Source organism: Felis catus, chromosome B1, assembly GCF_018350175.1.
Source record: "Felis catus isolate Fca126 chromosome B1, F.catus_Fca126_mat1.0, whole genome shotgun sequence".
Taxonomy (NCBI): Eukaryota; Metazoa; Chordata; class Mammalia; order Carnivora; family Felidae; genus Felis; species Felis catus.
Window position 1 is genome coordinate 160,319,729 of NC_058371.1, and position 20,573 is coordinate 160,340,301.

General features: G+C 34.2%; 1 protein-coding gene across 12 annotated transcripts in view; it reads right to left on the bottom strand.

Moving 5' to 3' along the window:
• EXOC1 (exocyst complex component 1) overlaps positions 1-20,573 on the bottom strand; it is a 62,354-nt gene that overhangs the window by 25,936 nt on the left and 15,845 nt on the right. For 6 of the 12 annotated variants that reach the window (XM_019829483.3, XM_019829480.3, XM_045056354.1 and 3 more), the window contains exons 5-11: positions 19,110-19,130; positions 17,397-17,584; positions 14,629-14,856; positions 14,292-14,424; positions 13,321-13,430; positions 12,514-12,567; positions 5,343-5,492 (exon numbers count right to left, since the gene is read on the bottom strand). In XM_019829483.3, the coding sequence (XP_019685042.1) occupies positions 5,343-5,492; positions 12,514-12,567; positions 13,321-13,430; positions 14,292-14,424; positions 14,629-14,856; positions 17,397-17,584; positions 19,110-19,130 (884 nt within the window). The remainder of the gene's footprint in view (positions 1-5,342; positions 5,493-12,513; positions 12,568-13,320; positions 13,431-14,291; positions 14,425-14,628; positions 14,857-17,396; positions 17,585-19,109; positions 19,131-20,573) is intronic. The other 6 variants (XM_019829485.3, XM_019829484.3, XM_011281877.4 and 3 more) reach the window with 4 other exon arrangements.

Here is a 20,573-nt window from a genome sequence, read left to right on the forward strand (position 1 = left end):
TTTAATTATAATAATTATAATTATTATAATAAATTATAAATTATAAAAATTATAAGTATAAATTAAATATAACTAATTTAATTCTAATTAGCACATGTTATAGTTTTCACAAAAAATTTATTTTTTAAAAACAAATTTGATTTATTCTAGCTCAGATAGAAACATCTATAATTTAGCATTCAAACTCATTTCTTCATCATAATCTGCTTATTAGGATATAAGAATATTTTAGGCTTTCAGGAAGGATTCTTCAACAGTGGGAGACCATATATTTTCCAAGTCCTAAATTAAATGCATATACAGTGGACTAAATTTAAATAAATCCATGGCAGAAAATCTATACTTGGCTATTCTTTTAAATTTATCAGGGAATCTAAGCTTCAGCTTCCTTTATTGTTTCAAATTAATACATTCAGTTTTAGAGTAGGTTTACATTGCTTATAAAATATTATAAGCTTATCCTTATAAAATAGTATTTGGATGAAACATAGTATATAGATCCTGCTTTTTTCAATTTGTAGGCCATATATATTTCTCACATAGTCTCTGCACTAAAACTTAGTCAAATGGGCAAGTCTTTCCCATGATCTTTGCATAAATTTAAAAACAAATGTAAACTGGGGCACCAGGGTGGCTCTGTCGGTTAAGTGTCCAACTCTTGATTTCAGGTCATGATCCCAGCATCACAGGATCCAGCCCCACATCAGCTCTGTGTTGCTGAGCATGGAGCCTGCCTGAGATTCTCTCTCTCCCTCTCCTCTGCCCATGCTTGCTCTCTCTCTCAAATAAATAAAGCTTTAAAAAATAAAAAAAAATTAAAAATGTAAATTAAAATATACCTAAAATTAATTCCTATTTCATTGGGCTGTCACACTATTTCAATGTCTCATTTTTTCAATTTTAAATTCTGATAAAAATCTTGATCACTGCAAATCAGTAAATAGTTGACAAATGGGAAAGTAGCTTCACACAATTTGTAAAATCTTCATCAGTGGCTTCTACTTAAATAACTCAACATAACAGACTGCATTCCAATATCCAAATTACTTAAAGTACACATTACTACCCAAGCAATTTAAACAATTTCAAAACAGCTCCTCTGGTATCTAGAAAATAGTGACAAGAACAGACTATTGAAAATCATCCCCTTTCCCAATGCAACTCTAATGACTCGATACCTTTTTTCCAAGTATGTAACAGAACTCATTGGTGGGAAAGGCCACAGACAGTGTGACCATCAGTTCATTCATTTACCAAATTCTGAAGGAAGTCTCTCCTGAGGTGCCTCTTAGCACCTTGTATATAGCACCTTAAATTTAACTGTCATGAGTTTAAATACTGTTGTCTCAGGCAGTCTCTTCAACTTTGTTGTGCTGACTGTAGTCTTACAGAGGTCTCTATATTTTACTTTCTCTTTACACCAAAAGGTAAATTCCACAAATGTAGAACGGAGGTTGAGAGAAGATGTCTGAGAATCTTCAAGACTGACTGTGAACCTCAGGAGATTATTAGGAGAGCAGAGCTCATTTCCTACCCAAGCATGGATAGACCATCTCTAATATTAATCGCCCCACATGAATAACTCAGAGCCACAGATAGGGGCCAGAGTCCTGGGGAGGAAGGAATCTGAGCAGCCGAGATAGTTTCCAAAAGCTCTAATTATGTATGCCAAAAATCAGGGCTTTCCTTAGACTCAGTCATAAGTAGAGCTGGGGCAGTGCCTTGTGATTCTTATCCCTTAAAGAATGTGAAACAGGCTTTTTTTGTTCTGCCAAAAAGTGTGAGCTGTGGACACCCAACCAAGTGCAAACAGTATCTGGATTTAATTATTATTTCTTATTAAAGAAGCACTGGTTTGTCTGTTTCCTTCTTTCTCTCCCTCCTTCTTTCATTCTTCTCTTCCTTCTTCCTTTTTAATAAAATCCTGGTTTTGATGACCCTTCAGCAACCAAATTAGATTATAAGGTAAAATACAGTCTGTCAAAAGTTCAAACCACAGGATCAAATAACATTCCTGGGAAATAAGTCAATTTCATTTAAAAAAGCTCATTAATATTGTCAATCAAAAATATACTGTGAGGAGAGAATGATTCCATAAATCATTGCCAGGTTGGCTATTGTCTTGTTTCTTCATTTAAATTACATTCATGAATACTAGATTATATATAAAGATAGGGCAATAATACTCACTGAGAACACAATTAGGCAAAAAGCTTATTGATTACTTTACTTATTTGAATATTGACTAGGGGACAAAGCACTTGTTGGCACAAAACTCTTAAGGAGATATAATAATGTTTAATTATTCAAAATATTAATCCTCCTAAAACTTCAAAAGGCAAAGAATTCCAGTACTGTAAATACTTTTCTTTAAGATATCTCCAAATCAGAATTCTGTTGAATGAAAACAAAACAAAACAAAATATAACACAGCAGTAGAGTTGCAGAACACTTAAAAGACTAATTCTGAGGAACAAAAATAATCTTACCTAAAATAGCTAGCCAGATAAGATGTACATACATACCTTAGAATATTCATAGTCTCTTTGAAAAGCATTTTTAAAACTATAGTTTAAAAGTATTATTTTTTTCCCCAAGGTTTATGTCCCCTTTTTATGATCTCAGTTTAGAAGGGGAGTCAGATCTTACTTTAAATGAGCAAAGGCACTTTGAAGAGAAAATACATAAAGACTGATTTACAAGAATGTCCTATTGCCAAATGTGTTCATACTGATATACTGGTAGGACTGTACCAACTGCTTTTTTCTTATCATCATAGTTCTCATAAATTTCTACCTACTCCACTGCCTTCTCACAAAGCATGAACCTGAGACTAGAGGAAGTTGTAATAATTATTTCAGTAAGTAGGAAGATAAAATGGGTTCGTGTATAAATATTAATTTCCTAAGAAAGAATAATCTTCATTATAAAACACTCTAAAAGAGAGCACCACTTTTTGAATAAAACTAGGAAAAATTTCTGCAAGCAAAACTAGCAAAAATAAGATGATTTTGCTAGCTAACTTCTGTTAGGAAATGTTTGGTCGTAAGCACATGGGTTGAGGGGAAGAGACTTTATATAAACAATCTCAATATTTTTGTTTTCACTTCAAGAAACAACACATTACTCTTTCCAACTCAAGAACATCTTTTAAGGTCATGTTGTCCACATAATTAAATTATTACTAACTACTAAAATAGCTTCTACCTTACTTAAATTTATTGTTTTGAACTCCAAATTCATAAAAACATACAGATAAAATATTTTACTTGTTTTTCAAGGTATTTTTAGAATTTTAAGTAAACTGCTATTATATCTGACATATAAATATGGCTATTTATATATTTGAATTAGGTAGCAATTTTTTAGCTCCCTAAGTCACATGGTTAATTTCAATACTAAAGGTCACAGCAGAAATGCCAGAAAAGTATTGTATCCATGGCTTCCTGCCACAATGGCCATTTATTAAAGTTAAATTAGATCATGTATTTCTACTGCTCAAAGCCCACCCAAACTCCCTCCCCCGTCTCCTGCATGGTAAAAGCCAAATCCTTACCAATGTACACAGTCCCTTCCTGATCTGTCCCGTCTGTCCCACCCTGCTTTACCTCTCTCCATTCTTCTTCTAAGGTCCTGTCTCTGGCCCTTTGTACTCCAACTATACTGGCCTCCTCATTGCTCCTCCAGTATATCAGGCATGCTCTTACCATAGGATACCTGTACTGTGCCTGGAAAGCCTTCCTCAAGAAACTCCCACTGTTCACCCCTGCTTATTTTTTTTTTAAGAGTTTTAAAATAATCTCTACACCCAACATGGGGCTTGAACAACCCTGAGATCAATAGTCTTATGCTGTACTGACTGAGACAGCCAGGTGCCAGGTGCCCCTCACCCTTGCTTTTTTTTTTTTTTAATTAAAAAAAAAATTTTTTTTTTAAGTAGGCTCCATGCCTAGCGTCAAGCCCAGTGTGGGGTTGAACTCATGAACCTGACATCAAGACCTGAGCTGACATCAAGAGTCAGACGCCTAATTGACTGAGCCACCCAGGTGCCACTCACCCTTGCTTATTTTTAAAATCTATGCTCAAATATCACCTTCTCGATGCCTTATTTAAAACTACACCTGCCCCAGTCCCGGCATTCCCTGCTTTATTTTCTCCAGAACACTCAACGGTACCTTCTAATATACAACTAGCTTTTTTGCCAGTCTTTCTCCACCAGAACATGCGCTATGAGAAGGCAAACATTTGCCTGGTTCCTTCAGTGCTGTATCTCTAGCACTTACTTAACAAAAAAGCAGGTGCTCAATTCATATATGAATGAAGTGACTCATCTTCTCCAATTGCTGATGTTAATAGTATTGTTCTTTTTGTTTCCAAACCTAGAAAAGTTTGGCATCATCCTGTTTCTTCCAACCTTAGAGTCTTTCTTTTGGTTTATATTCTCTATTCCTACCACTATCTTCCTGATTTGGAAGGTTCTTAGGTTCTTAATTAGGTTCTTAATTAGGTTCTTAATTAATTTGCCTCACCTAGTCTCTCCCCATGTATGAGGAATGCTGTTAGGTCTTATGTCTCATGGCTTATCTTTTTCAACATAATTTCTCTCTGCCCCAGAATATGAAATTCTACTTCAGATGGGCTTGCATCCTCATTGCCCTAAAAAAGTCCTATTTTCCCACCTTTGTCTGCATGCTCCCCATCCCTGGAATGCCTTTCCTCTTTTTTTTTGGTTTATCTAATTCCACTCACTATTTAAAAACTCAATTCAAATCCAATATCTGCCGTGAAGTTTTCCTCCATGGCTTTAGGATACAGATTTCTCTTCTCTAAACTCATTTTCAGTTTGGCACTTAATTTTTTGCTGATTGTTTTAAGTATAATTGCTCTTCCCAGTGAGATACAAGGTTCTTCAGAAGTAGGGCTTGCTTGTTAGGTCCTGTGTGCCTGGAATAGTGATACGCTTGCTTCATAAAGAGGCAACCTGCACTTGCTTAATCAAACACATTATCAACTCCTAGAGGGCAATGCCACACTTAGACATCTTCATATTCTCTATATTGCATATAAAGAAACTCAGGAAGTAATTTCTGTATTTAACTAAACTGAAATTTAAGGCCACAATACCACATACTACTATATTAAACTGGAGTTAGAAATTTAGCTCTTCTTTACCCAAGAAATGAAATAAATGTTCTGCCTCGTCAAATGAGCACTCAGAAATTCAATTATTTTCTGTTTCATGACTAATACTTCAAATGTCACATAGGGAGCTGAATACATGACCTCTTGATTCTAGAAGATTATGCTCCCTACTCGGTGAGTAATTGATATCAAATTCATACCTTTGTTAGTCCCTCATATTTTCCATAATCTGTACTCTTCAGCCACTCCATCAATTTGGCATATCGAAGCAAGTCTCTATGAAATGGATGATGATTGGGTAAAGCCAGTTCAACAGAGTGCTGAGCAAGAGTTGAACTCTGATCGTGACCCTAGAGTGAGTAAATAAGTAAATAAATATATTGGCAGTACAAAGAAACATGTTGTAATTGAAAATTCTAAAAAATGACCAAATGTAGCCAAAGAAAAGCAAAGGAAGATAGAAAGCAAGATAAAAACCAAGTACTTACTTGTCTTTTATTATCATCCTGTGTAAGCTTACTGAACACTATCACCATAAATAGTCATAAACATGCAAGAATGGCACTCTGATAAACTACTCATGTCATCTTCTAAAGAAATGACAATAAATGTTTTAATCAAGCTCTTCTCTCCCATACCATCTCATTTTACAATTTACCAAGCAAATAAACTTCACAATACAACTGTATTGAGAAACACAACAAATAGGGAAGTCATTCAAAACAAATTGTCAACATCTATGGTATTTCTATTAGAAATATACAATATTAAAAACAGTAGTTAAAACATAGAGGATACAGAATTTTAGAACTAGGAAGCACCACAGATGATGATATCCTAGGCTTTCCTGGATAATCCTTAATAACAGTATAATTTTAATCTTTCTAGTAATTAAATAAATACACCATGATTTTATTTTAAGACCTTGACAACCCTTTTATGTAAATAAATTAGTAAGCTATCAAACAGTCTTAGATGATGCATCCTGACTTTGTTTTGAAAAATACAGACCTGGAAGATCATCAGATCCAACAGCTTTATTTTCTAGAAGAGGAAATTGAAACTTAAAGAGTTACGTGATTTGCTCAAGTCGCAAGGAAGGAAAGTAAGAATTGGAAACTTAGTCATGTGAGTCTCAATTCCATTTTCTTTTAAAAACATATCTAAAAAATCATTTTAAGCAGACTCAAAAATTGCAAATGCCAATTATTTACTGGTATCTAAAATATAAAACAAAACAATAAAAATCTCTCCAGCCCTATTTTGAAACAATCTAGCTCTCTTTCTCTATTATTGGATCAATATTTGTCATGGAATTCAAAGCCAGGGTCTAAGAGATGGGAAGCTGAAAGATTAAAGGAGTTGATTCCCCTTGAAAATATTAGTTCCCAAGAATAAGGAAAGGGGAAAAAAAGATTTATTTGACATCATTCTGACTTGATCTAATTTGCCTTGTCAGAAGTTATTTGTTATCATTCTGTTAAAATGACACAGTGACTGAGTTCTGGGATTGGTTAACTCATTTCCTAGTAAAGTTACCTAAACCCAATTATGTGTGTTTTATACTAGCTGACATAAACTGGCTGAATTTAAATTCTTTTAAAAGAGATTTCTTCTATCTAATTTATTTCCTTTACATAAAATAAGAACTTAGTGGTTATGGACTTTTTAAAACAACTTCTTTTAAATACACAATATCCAGAAAAAATTCCCGGATGAGGGAAACAAAGAATTCTCTAGTAATTGAGAAGTACCTTTAGAATAAGAAAGATAGGAGTATAAGACACATCAATAAAATATCATTATCTGAGTTCCTTCTTCATTAAAGCTTTCAAATCAGTCTGTTGGAGAATTTTCTTCTTGTGAGATTATATCCCCAACTTAAAATGGAAATAAATATAAGGACCCATTATATAGAAATTACATATAAAACTACATAGAACAATCAATATATTTCTTTAAAAAATTTTTTAATGTTTATTTTTGAGAGAGAGAGAGGCAGAATGTGAGTGGGGGAAGGACAGAGACTGAGGGAGACACAGAATCCAAAGCAGGCTCCAGGCTCCGAGCTGTGAGCACAGTGCCTGATGCGGGGCTGGAACTCACCAACTGTGAGATCATGACCTGAGCGGAAGTTGGCTGCTTAACCAACTGAGCCACCCAAGTGCCCCTATGTATTTCTAAGATTAATCTTATTGATATCAACCTTAGGAAATTGGACCAGAGATAGCAGAAAAGTTAATCAGAAAACTAGATGACCAATTCAAAATAAGAACCAGAAAGGGTGAGACAATACAAGTTCACAGCTATCACAGACATTATATACAACGTATACTGTGTATATAGGTCCACGATCCCTTTCTGTAATTCTAAAATACAAAAAGCTTGGAAAACTCAGTGTAAATTTGGTGTCAAATCTATTTTGATGGCCAAACCTGACCTGAACTGACATGAGGCTGTTTATACTGTTTAGAATAACTATTCATATTTTTTGGTGTTGGACTATTGTGTCCCTAATCACAGAGCCCAGCTCCAGACCCTCCTGGAGTGGTTATGTAATATACAGTATATATACTATATTACTTTCCTAAAATCTGAAAAATTCTAAAAAGACAGCTGACCCCAATAGTTTTGGATAAGGGATCATGGACCTGTGTAAACATTCTTTTTTGAATGGCTGACTGAATATAAAACAATCACATTTTCCAAAAGAATCATTGTGGACTAAGAGCTACAGTGTTGAAAAATGGAACTATTCTATATATTTGGAATGCCTGGTCATCTACATGTTTTCTGTGAAGTAAAGACTTAACAATAAATATGAACAAAATTAATAATATTAAATAAAATATACAGTTATTATCACTGGACTATACTTCATCTCTCATCACAGTTGCCATAGATTTTTAAAATTCTTTATTAATAACAATATTAGACATCTCTTATCATCCAAAACAATCTTTTTCATTAATTTTTCTCAGTGATTCAAGACTCAAAATTATTGTTTTTGTTTAAAAAAAGTTTTTTTTAGTTTATTTTATTTTGAGACAGTATGAGTCTGGGAGGGACAAAGACAAAGGGAGAGAAAGAGAATCCCAAGCATCCCAAGCAGGCTCTCTGCTGTCAGCGCAGCACCCAAGATAGGGCTTGAATTCACGAAACCGTAAGATCATGACCTGAGCTGAAACCAAGAGTCAGAGACTTAACTGACTGAGCCACCAAGATGCCCCCAAACCATTGTTTACGTTCTCCTGAAACTGTTCACTTAGGCTATTACATGTTACATTATATTATCTAATCTACAGTCAGGAAAAGTTCTTCAATTGAAAACCTTCTCCTCCCTGGGGCGCCTGGGTGGCTCAGTCAGTTAAGCATCCGTCTTTGGCCCAGGTCATGATCTTGTGGTTCATGGGTTTGAGCCCCATGTCAGGCTCAGTGATGACAGCTCAAAGCCTGGAGCCTGCTTCAGATTCTGTGTCTCCCTCTGTCTCTGCCCATCCCCACTCACCCTCAGTCTCTCTCTCAAAACTAAACATTAAAAAATATTTTTAAAAACCTTCCCTTCCTCTAAAAATGGAGAATTATTAATGTTTGTAGAGGATTTTACAGTTTACAAAGCTCTTTCACATATTACTATTCAAAGCTTTCTTTTGCAAACAGCATTTTAAGATCACCATCACCTGAAAATTTCCCTTCTACTATGAAGACAACATCATTACCTTCAAACTATTACTATTAAGATAGATTAAATGTGATTAGTGCTAATGGAAGATTTAACTTTAGAGAAAATGGTTCTAAAATAACTACAGAAAATAGGTAAATTAAAATTTTAAACTGTTCAATTCAATCAGTAATACAGGTAACTGTCACTTCTAGAACTCTCATGTGTGCACCACTTTATTCTTAAAAAAAAAAAAAAAAAAGAATGGGAGGTAGGGAGGCTCTGCTTTGCCCTATGCTTTTAGTGGTGCAGCATTTTGGATATTCCCATACAAATAAACCAGTGATTTATTTCTTAAAATATATAAATAAAAATACAATTTCAAACAAACAAAAAATATTCTTTATACAGTAAAAAATGAAGACAGTGTTAAAAATTGCTTATTATAAGTAATAATAAGTTAGTAACAATAACAATTTATTGAATGCCTGTCACCATGCTAGTTTCTATCCCTCTCTCTCTCCCTGTCTCTCTCTACATATATACACACAAATTCTGATGTTCATAATAACCTTGCAAAGTACTTTTCTCCTCATTTAAAAATACCAAAACTCTATTATAAACAAAATTTTAAAGCAATATGGTAGGCTTTATCCAAATTAATCTAAGACAAACATATTTTCTAAAAACCTAGCGCATCATAAATTTTCATTAGTGTATATGTTACTGGAATTTGTGGCACAAAGAGGTTAATTAACTTGCCCAAGGTCAGCCCACTAGGAGGTAGCAAAGTCAGGGTTTTGAATATAGAAAGTTTGGCTCCACTGTCCCCCTCTTAACCATTTTACTATACTGACTTTCAAACAGAAATGATACACTCAAGTTAAGTGTTGAATAAATTTTCAAGATTTGGGAACTCTTTCTTTCTGTGTTATGGCATGTTTATTTTTGTTTTTTCAAAGAAAAAAAATCTGAACAAAGTTCCAACAAATACCACAAAAACTGATCTTAAATAATCATAATTCTTTCTAAGCTTTTAACTATAGATCATTCACCCATGTTTAGGAAATTGAGAAGAAACATGTTTAAGGGAACAATTTTTGTGAAATGAATTGAATATTGGTGATATATTTTACAGGCTTTATTTTAGCATTATGATGTTTCTAGAAATACATGTTGGAAGAAAAATTCCCAAACTTAAGCACATAGCAAACCCCTCACAACTTCAGTTTTTCTGGTTGTACTTATAAAAATTTTTTTGAGTTTATTTATTTACTTTTAGAGAGGTGAGAGAGAGAGAGACAGAGAGAGAGAGAGCACAAGTGGGAGAGGGGCAGAGAGAAAGAAAGACAGAACCCCAAGCAGGCTCCACACCGTCAGTGCAGAGCCCAATGCAGGGCTCAAACTCACGAACCGTGAGATCATGATCTGAGCAGAGATCTGAGCCTAACTGACTGTGCCACCAGGAGCCTCTTTCCTGATTGTACTTTTAGTTCAGTGCATAATCATTTCTCACCCTATTGCAAAAGACAATGTACACAATTATGAGGTCTCTGTGGACCCAAAGGGGACAAAGAAGGGCAGAGAGCACTTATCCTTTCAAGCCAAATATTTCAAAAAACAACCAAAAGAATTTTTTAAAGGACATACATTTGATGCAACTATTTCCTCAATTTCACTAGCCTTAATTTGATTGCATGTTTTTCAATATCAGAATCCTAATTAGTGTAACTGACCTAATTTGCTAGTTGAATATCTTAATACACAAATCCCTAGTAAATGTAAAAATTATGGGTAAGAGTCTATAATTTCAATGGAAGCTGAGTGTGTAAGATCTAGAAGAGCCAAAAGAATCGTTAGTTGTTAAAAATATGACTATATATGTATATATAGTAAGAAGAGAATAACATTTCAAGTTTCATTAAAATACAGCCATGTGGATAGTACTAATATGAAAGCTGCATCACAGATAGAATCCTCTGGATCAATGATTCCCAGATGCGCAGATGCTTTTCACTGGCCTACAACACTAAGAAACAAAAGGATAGAAGAGAGTTTCTCATAAAGGGAAATGTATTCATTTTAGAAGTCTGAAATCATAGTCTTTTTTTTAGTGCCAAGATAAAAAGATAGTGAAAGTGGGTGTCAGGATTTCTTTTTAAAAGTATTTACTTGGTAAAATTAAAAATCGGTGACTTGATAAATCTCCAAATTTTATTTTTTTTAATTTTACTGATGCATGAATTTTAAAAAGACTGGAAATCAATGATCTTATATTACTGTCATGTGATCAACAGATTATTGTATTCTTCTGTACAGAAGTTACACATGTTGAATATATACACATTTGCCAAAAACTTCACTGCACAGACTCTGTTCAAGTGTTGTCTTATCCATGATGTCATATCTGACTAAATTCTCAGTAACCTCACTTTTGATTAAACCTTTAACACACGTATATATATATACATATGTATATATATACACACAGACACACACACATACACAAACTATGTATATGTAGTCACACAATTAGCAATTTAATATACGCATTGCTATAGAGCTTTAAGTACATTAGTCTTAATGACTCCTTATAAACATCTCGAGTTTAGGAGCCATTTCTTATTCTTACATGTGGACTTCAGCAAGTATTTAATAGGCACATAGTGAAAACCTGGTGATTGACAAAGAAATGTACTATAATATGGTAATCAAATTTTCCCAGTTAGTTTGTTCTACAACTAGGAATAGAGATACCCACTTCCCAATTCTTTTGCTAGGTGACCTGATGCACTGAATTCAACACACAGAAAGTCTCTTTTCTATACTTGGGACATCCTCCTCCTCCACTTTCTTCAGCATATCCCAGGTTGTTGCAACATTCTGTTTTTTTCAACATGCATCACTCACATATAACAATACACATTAGATTTTCAGAACTGGAAGCATTCATATTAAACAAAGCCATTAGTTTATAAGGCAAGGAGGCAAAATCATAAATAACTGCATGTTACAACAAACAATTAAGGGTGTAGAAAGGACTACTGTTTATCTACTGGTATTTCCAATACCATCTACAAATGTGGATAACATCACTATCAACAATGTCATTTTTAAAAACTATGGAATTGTACAGAAATAGGTATTATTGAAATACTAATGTAAGAAAAATGTGATTAGTATTTACTATGTGACTTCTGGATTTACTTTTTTCTTGATACTTTTCAGGTCAAATGAAACGTTAAGAGAGTCTTCCCCAATATTTCCCTCACATGCTTAGCTAGGAGGTCTTCCTTTATGTTTGCATATGTTACTGCTATGAGGACATTTACCCTACCTGAGTATATCTGTATCTCCCTTCCCTAGACTGTGAGCTACTCTGGGACAGGATTAGCCTCTCGTCTATCCCAAGTAGATGCCTGGTATGCATCCCAATCACCTGGTAAATGATTTCTAAATAAATGAAGGAGTGAATGAGTGAAAGAATGACAGGAAGAAAGGCAAGCAGAATGAGATTAAATGCCTTTTTGGCCAAAATAAACTTTTGACTATAGGACATGAAAAACCTGCTATAAATATGGTTAACAGGCAGCTTAAGTCAGTAAAGTTATAATCTATAAAGATTCTGCTGCTGTTAAGTTTAGCAAACTTTAGAGGAAAAAAAAAAAAAAAAGAATCAGAGAAGCTTGAGCCAAATTTGATGTACTCACAGGCACCGAAAGAAAGTAGGACCTGTTATAGAGTTGAAGGAGGGCCTGAGTAAACTAATTGGAAATAAAATATAGTAAATACAATTGTTTTAGAATACTGCAAAGTGAAAACAAAGTAAGAATACAATGTTTCAGACAGCATTTCTTGACAAACAAAATTTCTCTAGTTTTTTTTTTTTGTCTAATAACCCTAATAAGAGATGAAAAACATAAGAAACCTATTTTATTATGGCAGATTAAAATACCCTCTGTTCAAATCCCTTTAAGGTACTCTTAATATTATTAAAAGTAGTATTATTGCCACAACCTTAATTATAACCTCCTTTTTCATATAAAAATTAAATCAAATGGAATTTACAACTGAGCTATAGTCATTTTCCTCATATATATAAATACATAGAGCCAATAACATTTAAACTACCAAATCAAGTCCTGGTTCTCACCTCAAAATATTGAAAAATAAAATAGGCCAAGCAGTAAACATATAAGTTTGGACTTATTTTTATAAACAAGAACATTTAAATGTATATGTAACAAGTAGCATTGTCATTTGATTTCTAGAATCAGAAAGTTTTAGCTGAAGGAACTAGACTGTCTACCTAAGGAGGCAGTTGAGGCCCAATGTACTTCTATGAGCAAATACTTAAAAGTCTTATTTAAAAATCTTAAATCAAATAAAACTGTGAAGGATTATACTGTGATCCCAATTAAACACATTATATTTTTGTGGAAATTTAAGTTTAAGGTAATATATTAAGTAGCTACAGAAACATGCCAGTTTTAATAATAAAATAAAAATAAAATTACCTGTTGAACAAAAACATTGTTGAGGTGACTGGCCAGTCTCCGGGCAAAATGCTCTCGCAAATCACTGAAACGCTGCTGTTGCTGTTTGACTGCCAGGAGCATGTCATGGCCTGAAATCAGAATATTTCTTGACTGATTTAATGCGTAAAAAGATTTCTCGGATCTCCAATGAATACATTTTTTAAAAATTTTCTTAAAAAATTTTTTTTTTATTTTAGAGAGAGAGAAAGAGAGACAGCTCAAGTGTGAGCTGGGGAGAGGGGCAGAGGGAAAGAGAGAGAATCTTAGGTAGGCTCCATGCTTGGTGCAGAGCCCGACGTGGGGCCTGATCTCATGACTCTGGAATCATGACATGAGCCCAAAGAGTGGGACGCTCAACCAACTGAGCCCCAGGTGCCCCATCAATGAACACATTTATAATAGTATCTGAATTGCAGTTTTGAAGAACCCAAAGTTTTATTGGTTTATTTGTATGCTTTATAAAGAAAAGTAAGCAAGAGAAAAAAATATAACACAGTGGTTCTCCAAGCATCATCAGGGAACTGTTGGAAATGTGGAATGTAGGGCTTTCGTCGAGACTTACTGAATCTGGGGGTGAGGCCTGGTAACATGTGTTTTAACAAGCCCTCTCCAGGATTCTGAGGCAAACTGAAGTTTTGGAGCCACTGGTTTAGCAAAACCTCATGCTCTCTGGTCTAATCAAAGTATCTACTTTGTGCTAGCTTCTACAGACTGTACTAAAGAAAAATCATGGTGTTAACTAGAGTCCTTGATTGTCAGAGGAACTGAAATGAAAAAGTTTTTGGTACCAACAGAAACATATTTTGAAATAAGGGAAGCTTGTTTGAGGAGCTAATACTAAAGTCACCCTAAACCACTTGCCTCGTGTATTTCTTGTCAAAACTTTATACCAAGTTACAGGCTTAGTCTCAGATTCTTGGTCAGATTTTGTCATTTCTAATGAACATTACCTGGTCGAAGAGCTACATTCATGCACTGTAGAAGGGCATCTGCGGCATTGGTGCAGGCCTCAATGCCTCTGGAGGAAGCAAGATCTCCTTCCTGAAGGGCCTTTATATGACCTTTGGCCAAGTCCATGTGGTTCTGGAATATATATAAATGTACCATCTGCACATGTAATTTTGGGAAATTTATAGGTAAGATGCTATTCAATCCTATCATAAAGTCTTTGGAATTATTTTAAATCCTATTTTCATAAGGAAATTAGAAAATTTTTACAAATGGGTTTTATATATTATCATTAGATTTTTTGTTTTGTTGGTGGTGGCAATCTACAAACATACTTACCACAAGAAACTCTATTTCAGACAGGAGTTTTACATTATTAGTGTTACTAAGATGAATTAGGTGGTTGCTTTCAGAGATCTGATCCATTTGTTCTTTTACGCTTTGGAGCATTTCCTCATAACTGCTCAGTTTCAATTCAATCTGATCTACCTCCTTTAAAGCCTCATCCAGCAACTTCATCAGGATGTTCACTTGCTTTTCAGAGGCCATGATCGATTGGATGTTAGCCTACAAAGTGAAAAACAAAAGTAACTCTTATTATTTGAACGTATAAAAGAAGCGTTAAGATGAAATATTTCCAAATCCCTTTGACAACTGAGTAACACAGATTGGTATATATCTATGCATTTATTTTAGTTTATCACTTTAAGATTATGTTCTACGTTTTACACAGTATTTCAAGAAGATACACTTGCCTCTCTATCAAGGTTAGGAACCATGCCTTAGTATTTTGTATTTCCTCAGATTTCACAAGTAGGGTTCTGTCCCACAATGTATCATCAGTGCTGATATATTCCCAGTTCTGACACTTCTTCCAATTCCACTAGCTAAATTTTCTATACTTCTTAACATTTTTGTAAAATGCTAAAAAAAAAAGAAAGCATAATCACCTGTGTAATACCTTGGTGAAGAGGGTAGCAGTGGTATACCAGTCTTTGGAGGATACACAGAACTAATCTATAACTATAGTACAATTAGTACTTACAGAATGTGGAAGAGCCACAACCATAAGACCACATGACCAGAGACTATATAGCCATAAGATAGCTCCTTCTATTGTCTTCTTTCTTTTCTCTTTCTTTTTTTTTTTTAATTTTTTTTTAAATGTTTATTTATTTTTGAGAGAGCCAGAGAGCCAGAGCGCAAGCAGGGGAGGGGCAGAGAGAGAGAGGGAGACACAGAATCGGAAGCAGGCTCCAGGCTCTGAGGTGTCAACACAGAGCCCAACGTGGGGCTTGAACTCATGAGCCTTCAAGCTGTGAGATCATGACGTGAGCTGAAGTGGGCTGCTTGACTGACTGAGCCACCCAGGCGCCCCTCTTTTCTCTTTCATTTGCAACTACTGTATATTTTTTTCCCTGGGCAAAACAATAACAAACCACCATCCCCTTATCATTGTTTTCTAAGTGATTCTGACTAATTGATTCTAAATTTCTTGAAATATGGAAGCTGTCAAATCCAAAATAAAATTGGAAAGCAATATGATAACTTGGAACATATATGCAATATTAATTAGAAAATAAAACCCAGGGGCGCCTGGGTGGCTCTGTCAGTTTAAGCGTCCAACTTCAGCTCAGGTCATAATCTCACAGCTTGTGAGTTTGAGCCCCGCGTTGGGCTCTGTGCTGACAGCTCAGAGACTGGAGCCTGCTTCGGATTCTGTGTCTGCCTCTCTCTCTCTGCCCCTTCCCCACTCATGTTCTGTCTCTCAAAAATAAACAAACATTACAAAAAGAAAAAAAAAGAAAAAACATAAACCACCAAGCCACATTAAGAAAGCAGGTAACATGGTATGAGCAAAAAATTTGGACAAGGATGAAAAGAATTTCATTCCACAGTTGATATGTTGTAATTTCACACATATTATTTTATAAGCTATTTATAATAATTCAACTATAAGTACAGCCCAACTGTAAGAGTCAGCAGAGTACAGAGCCATTGAATATATCTCTTAAGTAGCAGACCTGGGGCTTGAACCTGTCCAGGACAATTTCCACTTTAACATCTTGAAGTTTCTTCTAGGCTTTGCTTCGAGTGAATTTTATAAACTTGTAAACTTGGGACTATTCATGTAATCTCATAAATTTTGTACCTTTCATATATAAAATGCCCAAATTCTTTACGCTTTTAAAATATTCCTCATTCTCTGAGGGTTTTTCTTAAATGCTTACTTTGTGCACACAAAACAAAAAATACCACATGGTCTTCTGTTAGATTTTTCTCACATTAGTGGTGTTATTTTTAGCTATATCTTTTAGCTCCTTACTTTCTAAAGATGCGCATTTAGTTTATTGACTCAGAAACCATGCATGCAAATTAAAAAGAGCTATCCTAAAACATTTTAGCAGAGGAGCCAAACCCCCTTTTTCCCTGGCTCTCTTGTTTTCACTACACTTATTCTGCTCCTTTTGGGTAAATGACATGATTTATCTTAACCTAATTTTTCTATTTCTTTTTTTTTTTTTTAATGTTTGTTTATTTTTGAGAGAGAACATGAGTGGCAGCAGAGACACAGAATCCGAAGCAGGCTCCATCCAGGCTCTGAGCTGTCAGCACAGAGCCTGATGCGAGGCTTAAACTCGTGAACTGTGAGATCATGACCTGAGCTGAAGTCCGATGCTCAACCGACTGAGCCACCCATGTGCCCCTAATTTTTCTATTTCTAATTTGTACCTATTTTTTTTTTTTCCAAACCACAAAAATGCTACTCTTTTGCACTGGACTGTTCTGTGGTGTTTCAGAGACTGGGGGGAAGCAACCCCCAAGTTGTTTCTGGTTGGCTACTTTTTACTTCCATCACTTCATGTCAAGAGCCACCCCCAAATCCTGAACCTCAGCCAACTGCCTTCACTAGCCTGACTAATAGGAATGCTTCTGTCTTTTGAACAAGAACAGTGAGACACATGGCATCTGGTAATGTGCTTACAGAGAAAGATGGCAATAATCACATTATAAAGGCTTAAGTACTAAGGCAGTAAAATTTGAAGATCCCCAGTCTTCTCAATCCACTACACATCATTCACTCACAGACTGTAAAAAAGTCTTACCCCATCTAGCACCTGTAGCTCTCTGGACAACCTTTCTGCAAAGGCCTCAGCATTAGAGATTGCACATTCACAGCCTTCCATCATTATTTCAATATCCTGCTCTTCTCTTGCATTTAACTCTTGGTAAACATCTACTACTTCTTCATCACCTCCTGTCACACTCTGATTTTCTCCACTTGGAACAGATTCTTTAAAAGGGTAAAAATAAAAAATTAAGTAGTAAAGAAGTAGGAAGGACAGTAACATGGTACTTATAGTCAGTTATAAGCACAGGTCACATTTAATGGCTGAAAAATAGGAAAAAATGATTTAGAATATTAAAAAAAACCTCTTATTTTTATGAAAGACTGCATATGTTAATATAATGTTTACTATAACAATTATTATAACAAATACAAAGCATGCAGTCTAATTCACTCACTTATAAGTGTTAGAACAGGCTTTAGTACAATTTCCCCAAATATAATTAAACTAAAAAAAAATAAATACAAAACCAGAAACAAAACATGTGCCCAATCTATTTTTCCTATGTGAGGTGGTTGTTGCACTAATAAAACAATGATTATGAATAAAGGACACATAAAAAAGAATTTCCTTTCCTTTTTTTCCCCTGGGTAACATTTTTCTTCTGTTCTTTTTGTCCTTATTATGGTTTTTTTTTTTCAAATAAATTTTAATTGAAATGAAAAATGCATTCACATTTTGGGTATTGAAAATATTAACTGAATTTTCCTTTTCTTTGTTTAAAAAATTTTCATATGCATTGATAAAATTTCTAAAGATCAGGTATAAAAACATTCTCAACAAGTCTGTAGGAACAAGAGCAACAATAATATGGCTATTTGAAATTACAAAAATTTAAATGGTCTTTATGTCTTAACAAAAGACCAAGAGGTGAAATGTGAGATGTCTTCTGGATAAATGTTCCAATTCAATTTTTTGACAAAATACAGTCAGCTAATGGAATTTTATGTAAAGCTTGAGGTCAGCAGAGGTAAAGTGAAAAAAAATTTTTTTTTACTCCTTAAATAAAACTCTATTTTAAATAAAGCTACTGATTTTCATAAACTTAACGGGACACAATTTAAATCACAACCTCTGGACACTTTAAATATTCATTATTTTGTATGAAAATGAATATTTATATTCAGCATGACTTGGCATATGTTGATTTGTTCTAGAAAAAAACAACCAATTCAAAGTAATAAATGATTTACTCCTAAGAAAAATAATTTGGCAGTCTTAGATAATGTCCCAGAAAAAAAAAAAAGGAGGGGAATAAAACTTTTGGTACAGGCAATTACAGATTACAGTATATAAGTTCTTCAGACAGGCATCACTTAGCTCCTTGTCCTCTGAACAAGTCCATTTTAGTTCACTGGGGAAATGCTAAATTGTCGTATCTGACAGTTTATTAGCCACTAGGGGGCAGGAACTGCCCAAATCATTCTGTACAGCTCCTTACACAAGTGGATATTTAAAATAAACAAATACTTTAAGTGATCATAACGGCTTCAGAAGTATTTTCTCTTCCATGAAATAGTCCTTTGGAGGTCAATAATGAATCCTATCATTAATTTTATTACTATATGGATTTTGTGGTAATAAACTTGTCCCTATGCACAATTTCATAAAATATGCAAACGACAGTACATAACAATGGCAAGTAGTAAAAATATATGGAATAGAATAAGAAGAAAAGGTGTTACGCACCTTCTGTAACTTTAGGCAGTTCTGGAGAGTAAAAAGGTATGAAAAAAGCAGAGGAAAGTAAGCAAAGAATATTAGCTGGGTAGAAAAGTATACAGGTTTAAAATTTTTAAATACTACCCATATTTCATTTGAACTTCTGATACCTTGAAGTTTAAAAGACAATGTCCAAATCAACTACAAAGTGAAAAGATCCATAGAAGCTAAATTTCCAGGGTTAATTCCCTCATCCTTTTTCTGATAATGACTAAAAATAAATTTATCTTTCTATTTTCTTTCTTTTAAGACATAGCACTGACTAGTCCTTGGAGAAAACTGGGAAATAGATCATTTCCTGGGAATTATTTTTAGGTCAGCTGTGACTCATGCATTTAGTCTAGTTATTTTCACTCAAGGCCCAAAACCTTTACCCAGACATTCCCTCACAATAGATTAGTCATAAAACACTGTTAGAAAAGACGAGATTAGAACAATTTTTTAAAAAACCACATGAGATATCAGTCCAAACTGGCTTTTCAGGATTCAAGTCAAAGATTTTTTTTTTAAATCTGGTTATAATAATGAAAAAGAAAAAGCCAACAAAAACTTGACTCTACTTCAACTGCTAACAAAATCCTCCTTTAAAAACCTTCTGTTGAGAAGCCCCACTTACTAGCATAAACATTCAATTGTCACCAATAAAAAAACCACTAAAGTCGACACTGCTAGAATTCACAATGAAATCTTACTTGGATGATTATTTATCTCTTAAAAGTAGATGGTGATAATTTCTTATTTGTTTTCTAATATCATCCAAAGCTTAGACACGTTTATTATTTTAATGGGAATCAACGGCTATGATTTAAAAATTCTTTAAAACATTAAAACAAGTGTGCAAACATTAATAAAAGATATTTTCTGAACTCCACTAAACCAAAGCAACAGTTAATTGGTTTACAGGAAATGATTTTCAAAATGAGATCCTTAAGGATCTTCACAGTATTCCTAAAACTGATCTGAATTAGGGATAACTTTTATAAACATGAAAATGTCTACACTGTTTTAGGCCCTAAAAAATTAAACTCCTTTCTTTTTTTTTTTTTAAAAAAAAGCTAGACACTTCGTTCTAAAAAACAGCAATATTCTTCTCACTGATTATGGTAATATTTCTTACTAAGGGAAACCAGGTAGCGTACATATTTTCCCATACCATTGCCTCAATAAAATGTATTGGTTTAAAACACATTGTAGGCAATGAATAACTTCTGGAGATACACAACAATTAAAAACAGAATAGCAATCATTCCCTCATCAAATTGTTCAACCTGAAATGGCTAAATAAGTAAATAAATGCCACTCAAAACAAATTAAACCACTATTCAAGGAATGAAAAATTACCATCTATTTCTTGATGGTCATTCCCTCAACATACTCATACTGCCAAGACACTGGGGTCTAATGTTGGTGAGATGCCAGCCCTGCGGGCTC